Consider the following 10,333-nt stretch of genomic DNA (forward strand, 5'->3'; position numbering starts at 1 on the left):
AACATACACAAAACAATTTAAAGTCTTTCATCTTTAAGTTAAAATAATTCCTGGTTTCACAAAAGCGTTTCTGTACAGTTTTCTTTTTTACCCTACATAAACGTTAATTTCAATTTCTTTAGCTTTAATGTAAAACATTAAGATCCACTTTTGTTTTTCAGAGGAACAAGCCAAAGCATTAAAGCTTGCTTTTTCACATTTCACCCAGGAAACAGACAAATCAGCTAAAATGTACCTTCTGCACCTCACATGCTGGAAATATCAGCACAAGAGCTGAACTTTAAAATGAAACCATCAAAGGAAGTTAACGGTTAACACCTGGACATTCTGAAATTAGACCCTGTAAAATTTTTATAAAAGTGCAGAAAGGTTCCTCAAGGTAAAATGTGGTGGAAAATAACCTGTCCTATGACGTGGGCCACAAACTGGTAATTAAGCACAAACGGAATACTGATCTCAAACAAAACCAAAAAGCACCTTTTGGCCGCTGTTCCCAACATCCCCGCACAAACACCTGTCCACACCCAGGCAGCCACCTGAACGCCCTGAACACCCCACTTCCCTTCCCCCACACAGCCTGCCCAGCCCAGCACAGGCGCACGTGACAGCCACACCTCCCCACACAACACAGGCCCGCCCAGGCCCAGGCACACAGACAGACCCACCCATGCACTCCAGAAGCCGGAGCAAGATGCTGCCCCATCCGCTAGAAGATGGACTTCAAAACTGTTGCTTGGAAAACCCACTTGAAGTCGACACCTCTGAATTTTGTATACTGACAGTTCTTCAGCCTGTTCAACACCAAATCCTTTTAACTGTAACAGTTTAGGAAGCAATTAATTAGTTTAAAGTGAAACCAGTTAACTACACGTGAAAGTTAACACTGCTCCGCTTTCTCAGCATAAAAAGTGCCTTTCTGTAAGGGAATTCCTATTTTATCCACTGCAGTGAAACAATACACAGCTCACGTTTTGCTGTAAAGAGTAAACTGAAAAATTATGAAACATTTTCTCAGTGATGCATAACCTTCATTAATTAATATTTTTAAAATAAACTGGCTTAGGGTCTTTTTTTTTTCCTCTATAAAGTGCTACTATTCATCATGTCTTATTTAAGGTAGCTTTTTATTCTGATTAATTCAGGTACATCTTCAAAGATTATTCTGGTGGTAAGAACACTTGACTTAAGTTTAATTATTATTATTATTTTTAATGGTTTGGCAGATGAAGTGACGTTTGAAAACTGTGGAAACAGTGAGGCTGGAAAGGGAGCATCGTGCTAAGAGCTTCACAGTTTTCCAGGTATATCCTTATACTGAAGAGGACTCACATCAAAATCCGATCTTCTGGAAGCACAGATTGACAAAGCAAAAGTGATGTCCGTGTTGCTCCTGTCAGGCCCAGAGAGATTCTGCTGCTTTGCCAAGCAGGAGGAACTTTTCCTAATCCGTCAAGTTTTCCAAGGAGTCAAGGCTGGAGGTCACTGTTGGCGGACTCACGTGACCTGACCTTCAGCCAGAGCACATCACTGGAAGGACACTAAGAATTGCTTTCCATTAATAATTTAAGTTCTTAAATAAATATTTAAGTGCCATTTTCAGCATCTGTCCATCCTGGTAGCACAGCATCTGCTGCCCCGGGACGCTGTATCTTTGGCACACGCAGCTACAGAAATCAGTCAATTCGGTTTCCACAAATTGTGAACCTGTCTATCTCTAACAAATCTTTCTTTGAGGATCTGTGTTTTAATTCAGAGTTTTCTTGCGTTATGTCCTTCTCGTCACCATCTGGAGTTGTCAGGAACTGATCAGAATTGCTTGTCACAAGTAGTGGTATGACATTTTCCTTTTGATGAAGAGGCTGGCTGGTGACTGAAGCAGACAGGTTTTCTTCTGTGGAAAAACAGATTCATTTATTTAGAAAAGGGTTTCCCCCCAACTTATAATAACCACAAGCTTACCAATATAGTGGTATTGAAAAGAAATGTTGATTATCCATGCTTTTGGATAAAGCAAATAATAGTCAAATAGCATGTTGTATAAGCCCCAGAGTTTATAATGAAACTTAGAGGCTACACTATTTGTTTCCTCATCCAAAATTTTATATAAAAGGTATTATGTGGATCATGTCACACAAGTAACACTGTTACCTGATTCTGGAAAGATCAGAACTCCTATGTAACAACCCTCCTCCTATAAAACCAATAATAAGATTGTTGCCAGAGCTGAAAAATTAACATTGTTTCCTAAACTCAGGACATCAGGGCTAAGTAGACTCTAATCCATTCCACCTCTTATGTGTAGTCACATTAGACACAGTCAGCATTTCGTGTCCAGGAAGTCCAAATCAGAAGTAAAAACAAATCAATGGACAAAACCTCTAATGTGTATTTTGGGCCATGGCGATCCTGAGCCTGGCCTGAGGAGCAGTGGTCTGGGGGCCTGGACCCACCAATCTCTGAATCATACATTCAGTCCTTATAAGAGCAGCTTCACCAGGTAAGGATGACATACCACAAATGGTACATATTTAAAATGGATAATCTGATGAGTGTTGACACATATATACACCTGTTGAAACCACTGCCACGGTTGAGACAATGAATACATTCATCTCTCTTGGTCGTCCCTCCCTCCTGCTGTCCTTTGCTTCTTTTGGAACATGATGGACTCTATGCTGTCTTGACAGCCAGCCCCTCTGTTCATATGCAAATCGGGCCCGAGCTGCCCGACTTGCAATATCTTCCTGAATGGTCTCAGGCCAGTGGTCTCCTGACCTCCAAAACATCCTGACCAGACACAAAGGCACTCGCCCAAAATGCACTTCTTAGTACAGGGCTCTGGATCCAGTGAACTTGAACTGCAGTGCGTGCTACAGGTTTTATCCCCCCTTCAACTGGAGGCTTCTTGAAAGCAAGACTGATGGTTATTAGTTTCTTACTGTGTTGAAGGAGCCTAGCCTAACAGAACACATATGGACCCATTATGAACTTTCCAGGTAGCTGAAGCGATTGCAATCCCATATCACCAATAGTACTTATGTGTTCTTTAAAATTAAAAATTATTTTCAAGTTAATCACAAGTTTCTGTTCTACTTTAAAAATAAAGCATACATGACGAGCATGGCTCTCTCTTCAGACTGGCCTCCGGCCCAGCTCTAGTCTCATCTCTTATTCCTTCCAGAACAAACCTGATGCCTGGAATACTGACCCACTAGTTCTCTTCTGTTTCAGGCCTCCACGATTCAGCCCACGCTGGTCCCTTTCCTGACGCACCCCGATCTTCACCTGGGCCTATTTCTTCTCACCCTTCAAGATTTAGTTCAGGCGTCACCACCTCCAGGAAGGGCCCCTCTCCTGTGCCCTCCAGGCCCCTGTCTATAACCTCACTCACCAATTTGGATTATCCACTTTTGTTGTCTCCCCTGTCAGTCTGTGAGGCGCTAAAGCATGATTTATTTACCTTTGTATCTCCAGCATCTCATATACTACCTGTCACACATATTGCCCCAGTTCTTCCTCCAAATCTTCCAGGCCAGAAGCCCTGGAATCATCCTCAACTCCTCTCCCACGGCACAACCTCACTGGCAAGCCCTGGGCCCCTACTAACCCACCCAGAATCTGGTGAGCCTGCCTGCTCACATGCTGACCCATGCACTGAGCCAGGCAGCTCCCCACTGGCCTCCACCTCTGCGCTCACTCTTCTTTTCTTTATTTAAATAAATTTATTTTATTTTGGGCTGCGTTGGGTCTTTGTTGCCGCACGCAGGCTTTCTCTAGTTGCGGTGAGCGGGGGCTACTCTTCCTTGCGATGCGTGGGCTTCTCACCGCGGTGGCCTCTCTTGTTGCGGAGCACGGGCTCTAGGCGCGTGGACTTCAGTAGCTGGGGCTAGTGGGCTCTAGAGCGCAGGCTCAGTAGTTGTGGCACACGGGCTTAGTTGCTCCACAGCATGTGGGATCTTCCCAGACCAGGGCTCGAACCCGTGTCCCCTGCATTGGCAGGTGGATTCTTAACCACTGTGCCACCAGGGAAGCTCTGGGCTCACCCTTCTTGAGGTTAATTTCCACAAAGACTGAAAACAGTCCTTTTAAGATGTCTGCTGGATCGTGTCACTCCTCTGCTCCAAGCCCTGCAACAACCCCTTCACACAGGAAAAGCTGAGATCCTCACGAGAGCCCACAGGATCCTGGGTGACCTGGAGCCCTGGGCAGCCTCTTGGACCCCCTTCCAGTCCCTCCTGATCCCGGGGGAGAGGCTGTCCCTTGACACGCCAAGCATGTTCCTGCCTGGGGCCTCTGGACACATGGCCTGTGCCTGGGAGGCTTCTCTGGAAGGCTCGGTCTCTGCCTGGATGCCGGCTCCTCACGGCTGGGGAGTGCCCCCAACTCCCACCACAGTCCCTCTCCTGAGTCTGCTTTAGTTTTCTCCACAGCACTTACAGCCACCTGCCATAGTGCACATCCACTCCCTCTCTCTCCCCGATGATCCAGCTCTGCCTGCCCCACTGCTGTATCCCTGCTGACACCTGTCAGGTAACAGATGTCCAATAATCATCTACCGAACAACCAACGAAGGAGTGAAAAAGCTCGGAGCACTGTGTTAGGGGCACCTGTGACGAGATCCACAGCATAAACATTAAAAATCAACAGCTAAGCAAAGTGAAATCCAATCTTGAAAGCATTGCTAAACATCGACTGAACAGTGATTTTTTTATTAAGTGGAGTTCAGACCATTAATTCATTATAGAATGATTCACAGAAGTGATAAAAAGAACCAAACCTACCTTGAGAGGGTTTACATTTATTTTGTGATTTACTGGATGGTTTGCTGGGAGCGCTGGTTGGGGGAGGGTTAAACAACTTTTCTTCCATTTTGGCTTCCTTCACGTACTGGCAGGATTTTCCCAACAGGACAATGCTGTTCAGTACTTTCAGAGATATCAACCTAAAACCGGAAAGAAATGACCAACTACTGTTGGAGTCCCTCTCAGTCACTGGGCAGGTAGAGGGGAGGGGGAGAGAGGATGACCCAGGCGCCGCAGGGCCCAGTTCCTTATGCAAAACCCGAGTTTCTGGAGGTTTCTTTACCACGGGGGAACATTTTTGAAAAACTCCTTAGTTCTCTTTATAAGAAGAAATTATACTTAGAAGTCTCACCTGGTTCTAAATTGACATTTATTCTTTTATTACAAAACAAATACATTTAGCAAATGCAGATGAAAAACAACAAAAACTTATAATGCCACACTCCAGTGCAAATCACTGTGACATCTGGTATATTATCCTTCAGTCATTTTTGCTCTGAATGTGCATCTATTCATACTTCTCACTGTCCAGAAATGGGGTCTCTTCAGAAGGCAGTAGGGGATTGGAGTTCAGAGAGAGTGCAGAGACTCCAGGGGCCAAGTGTCTGAGTTCGAATCCTGACTCCACTGCTCAGGACCTGTGTGGATCTGAGTGAATTTCCTAACAGGTTAATCCATGAAGAGGTGATTTCAGTAAGGTGCTCAGAACAGTGCTGAGCACACAGAAATGCCAACAAATTTTGTTATTTTATTACCATCGTTGTTGCTGACATGACAGTACATCATGAATATTCTCCAGAACCCCTGGTGTTCCTTAATGATGTTATCTTAATGGTCTCACAATGCTTCACTATATTGGTTATCATATAACAAAGCCCCTCAAAGCCCTTAATTTCTGGTTACTTAGGCTATTTCTAATATTTTGCTTCTATTAAAAAGTTTCTGGCTAGGAAAACTTACGTTAAATCTGTGTTTCCTTAAGATAAATTCCAAAATACATAATTACAGAAGTGGGATTTCTGGGCCAAAAGGTATATAAACTTTTTAGGCATCTGAAACAAATCTGGCAAAAATTCTGAAAAAAACTCTTCACACTGGTATCGTCACACAAATAGGGGCCCTTAAATGGCACAACACCAAGGACCTCACGGTCAGTTCTACAGTGAGTGAAGACGTGGGTGGCTATTTCTTAGGCCTGATACGAAATCCTGGTAGTGACACGGAACTACACATCAGTGAGGGGAAGTCCGAAGAGGGGCGTGGAAGGAGGTCAAACAAGAAGCAAACAGGCTTCCTTCACTCTCCCTGGCCTCCCCACTCCCTACTCTGGAGCACCGAGGGCCTCACATGGACCCAAGGCTGCAAGGACCTTCCACGTGCATGCGCCACTCTTCCAGGTTTGCCGCCAGCCCCAACTTCCCCCGCCCTCCTTACTCAGCCCTTCCACTGCTTCCTTGACACCACCAGGGGATGTCTAGTAGGATCTCAAGCTTACAAAACCCAAACAGGACTCTCGATTCCAGACCCAACCCTCCAAAATAACCAAGGTGAACCAGCCCCACGTGTCTGTCTTCACCGGCTTCCCCATCACAGTGGACGGCCAGCCCATCACCCTAACTGCCTGAGCCCCACACTCTGTGATCACACTTGATGCTTCGTGTTCCCTCTCGCCTCACATTCAGTCAATGCATCAGCAAGTCCTGTATATTTCCACCTTCAATGTATCCCTAGTTGATAGAATTTTAGCACTCACTGCCACCATTCAATTCCAGCTGTGGTCACCTTTCCTGGGAACGACTGGAACAGCTTCCTGACCTGGCCTGACTTGTGCTTCTCTCTTTGCTACACTCCAGTCCATTCTCTGCACAACAGCCAGAGCGGCCCTTGCAAAAAGCCAGATGGATCTAGCTCTCTTGTGCTCACAAGACTCCAGTGGTTCGCCTCTCTCAGAGCTGAAGCCCAGGCCCTTCCACGGGTCTGCTGGACTGCCGGCCATCCTTGCCCACGGTCTCTGCCTGGCAGGGTGGAGATAAACAAGGAATGATACTAAGAACTTCGGAGGGCAGTGTGAGCATTTGTGCCAGGGAAGGAGGATCTCACGTTTTTTAATGGCAGTAACTGACGAAAGTTACCTTAATACAGTAAAGCATTTCTATGTTCATTCAAACAGTAAATGGTATGCAATCCGATCAGAACCACATCTTGCTTTGGGCATCACTGACATTGGCCGCGTAGCCTGAACGCGGCACTGAGGGTGTAGAAAGTTTATTTGTAAGTCACATACTTGGTGGAGATGGTGAAAACTGACTGCTCCTGGGCTCCTGCGTCAGACACCTCTGGAGCACCTGCTGAGTCAGTTAGCAGGCAGACAGCAGTGTAGAAAACACACTCAAAACGTGGAACTGGAAATACCCAGATGTCTCTGGAAAGCAGACCTCGTCCCAGGGGCAGATTCTGGGTGAATCTCTGGCTGAGGTCACTACCGCTACGCTTATCCTCTCCTCACTTTCTCCTCTTGAGATACTCAGTTCTGACTGCCGCCCAGAGCACGGCTCCTGATGCGCCACCTCATGCGCCACTGCACGTTGAGCACAGGGACCTGGGATGGGGTCCCTTTCTTCTAAAGTAAGTAAACCTAAACCTAGGCGGGGCTACTTTATCATAAATTCACGTCGTGAAAAAACTAGCAGTGGCAAAAAATGCCTTTTTATATTATTTTCTTCATACTGCTTATTACTATCTTAAAGTATTTTAGTTGTTAATTTGTTACCCTTTGTCTTTCCCAACAAGATATAAGCCGCATGAGACCAACAAATCTTCAGATAAAAGTTTAACCAGTCACAGTCAGAGAAATGATACATTTCTGCATCTCCTTTGGGTTTATATGACATAGGCCTAGAGCATGCTAAATAATCAGTATGGCAAACATAGTAGAAACAAAGATTTTTTTAAAACATAGAACAATATCTGATTACAATGGCCGATTTTATCATAAAACATGGGTGAAACTTAAGTCCTAGGCAGAAAGGGCTTTAAATGATTTCACTAAAAGATTAAAATTAAATCTAAAGTGCTACTAATATTACTACCAAACAGCATATTTAATTTAACTAGAATTTAACTGAGTCACAAATACATTTGGAGATATATGCTGTCAAGGGAGACCCCCAAGACAGTTGGGATGGGCATATTGTTATGATTTAGCTGCTATTAACTTCCATCACATCTTGCATTTATACTTTACTGTATAATCAAAAACATATTCAAGAATGGTTACTCTTACCCGAAATAGAAGAGTATGACACAGGCATAAGACAGGATTCCTTGCACTTTAATTGAGCTTGTTACAACTCTGATGAGCTAGCCAGAAACAAACCAAAACAACAAAACACATAAACAAAACATACAAACAGAGTTATTAGTTAATATTTAAATAAAGATTTCTCCGTGTGTATTTTAACACTTTGGGCACATACCTGTGGCCTTTGTCTAAACTGAAGAAAGCAGTTCTAGTTTTGTTGATTCATATCAGAATCTGGCTGCTTGTGAAAGCTTCTGTGGTAGATTTGGATTCTTTAGACAAATCCAGGATGGCTGTGGCTAATGCCATGTTCAACTGCTGACTCTAAAGTCAGACACTATACCTAGCTCATGAATGACATGTTTACCTGTACTTATTAACAGAGATGCAAATCAGCTGACTTTTAACATAAAAATTATTCTGGAAGATACAAATGAATACATCTTGCCGCATGTGTCCCTACCAGAACTAGAAGCATTTAGTGGGCATTTCCCTCGCTCCTGCTTTTTCTGTCCTTTTTCCTTTGACTCTCTAAGAACCCCCAATGACTTGCAGGGGGAGAGAGAAAAGGGAACCTTAGAGGGTTTGTACTGTTAAAAAAACCTAAATACTATTACAAAATTAATTACTGAAAGGCCAGAAACGTTCTGCCTCCTTTGGATAGTTATGATTAAACACCTATTTTCTTACTTATCTCACAGAAACACAGGAGTAACAGCACTATCCTTGGAAGTTTGCTGAATAAATCTGGTGGGATCTGTTGCTGGAAAATGTTTACACATTATAGGTTCAACTTAATAATGAGCCCACATGTTAGGGTACAGGGGGACTGCTATGTGAAAATAGAAAATCAGGGAAAATAACTGACCTTATATAGTAATGTTATCATCAAATGGAAGTGTCTCTAAATAAATATCATAAGACACATTTTAAATGACATTTAAAAAATGCTTTTAATAGGGCTTCCCTGGTGGCACAGTGGTTGAGAGTCCACCTGCCGATGCAGGGGACACGGGTTCGTGCCCCAGTCCGGGAGGACCCCACATGCCGCGGAGAGGCTGGGCCCGTGAGCCATGGCCACTGGGCCTGAGCGTCTGGAGCCTGTGCTCCACAACGGGAGGGGCCGTGGCGGTAAGAGGCCCGCGTACCGCAAAAAAAAAAAAAAAAAGCTTTTAATAAAAGAGCAATTGGGAGGAGATAGACAGAATGGACTGCCATATATTCAATAAAATTTCACGATGAGGAAAGATATGGAAGTCGTCATCTCTGTCACAGTCTCTAATGGGGAAATGACCTGTTGTACAAACATTTGTGATGGAAAGTAACATGGTTCTAGAAGTTTATTCATTAATATGAAAGGCAAACCAACGATCATATTTAAGGCTTAAACGACTTCATTTTTACCCAGTATATTATTAAGTAACTTTAAGATACATGTGTCCCAAGTCCTATTTCCTTGAGACCTTAACATATGATTTATTTTACTTTTCTTGGATATGAATTCATTCTAGGACCAACGGTAACATTTAGAAGGAAACACTGCCACTCTTGGCCTTAATTAAAGCATTATCTTAGTTACTGAGGCCTCAGCTTATTCTTCAGGGCCCCAAGATTTCTGCCAAAGCTAGGGTGTCGCTCTGGCGCTCTGTGAGAAAAGCGCTGCAAAAGAAAACCTGCTGGATCCTTGCATAACTACGTAATCCCCTTGGAAACTACAGGAGGTTTCCCAGAAGTGTTCTGCTAATCAATTATTAATTAAACTTAAATCTTTTCGTATAACAACCATAAAAACTTATTTAAAGAGTAAAACAAAGACTGAATAAAAATCTAAAAAATCTACTAATTTAAAAAATTTATACTAATTATGAATCGAGTTTTCTGGCAAATAAGTTACTAGATAAATAATTATTATTTGGCAAAGCAGGGACACACTTAAATCCAACCACTTAACCAAACCTTAAAAAAAAAAAAAAGGCAACTTAGGTTTATTCTCACACTGTTGTATCCTTTTTCCAGTTGTAGAAAACAAATGTAGAAAAATTTTAAATTCTATTTCATCAATCTCTTAAACCTTTAACAAATAACTTCACTCTTGAAAAATTTTGTTTTTCCAAAATTCTAGGAGCTCCTTTTCCCAAGCAAAAGAAAGCCGAATTAGTTAGTACATAATAAAAACAAGCTCCTAATACAACTGAAAACATTTAGGATGTGGTTATTAGAAGAGTCCTGC

At 43.2% G+C, this 10,333-nt stretch overlaps 1 protein-coding gene across 1 annotated transcript in view; it reads right to left on the reverse strand.

Moving 5' to 3' along the window:
* Positions 1-1,673: 1,673 nt before the first annotated feature.
* Positions 1,674-10,333, reverse strand: part of TAPT1 (transmembrane anterior posterior transformation 1) — a 62,061-nt gene continuing 53,401 nt past the window's right edge. The window contains exons 12-14 of the mRNA XM_007449815.1: positions 8,086-8,162; positions 4,779-4,942; positions 1,674-1,900 (exon numbers count right to left, since the gene is read on the reverse strand). Of these exons, the coding sequence (XP_007449877.1) occupies positions 1,674-1,900; positions 4,779-4,942; positions 8,086-8,162 (468 nt within the window). The remainder of the gene's footprint in view (positions 1,901-4,778; positions 4,943-8,085; positions 8,163-10,333) is intronic.

Source organism: Lipotes vexillifer, unplaced genomic scaffold (genome assembly GCF_000442215.2).
Source record: "Lipotes vexillifer unplaced genomic scaffold, Lipotes_vexillifer_v1.1 scaffold1067, whole genome shotgun sequence".
NCBI classification, from domain to species: domain Eukaryota; kingdom Metazoa; phylum Chordata; class Mammalia; order Artiodactyla; family Lipotidae; genus Lipotes; species Lipotes vexillifer.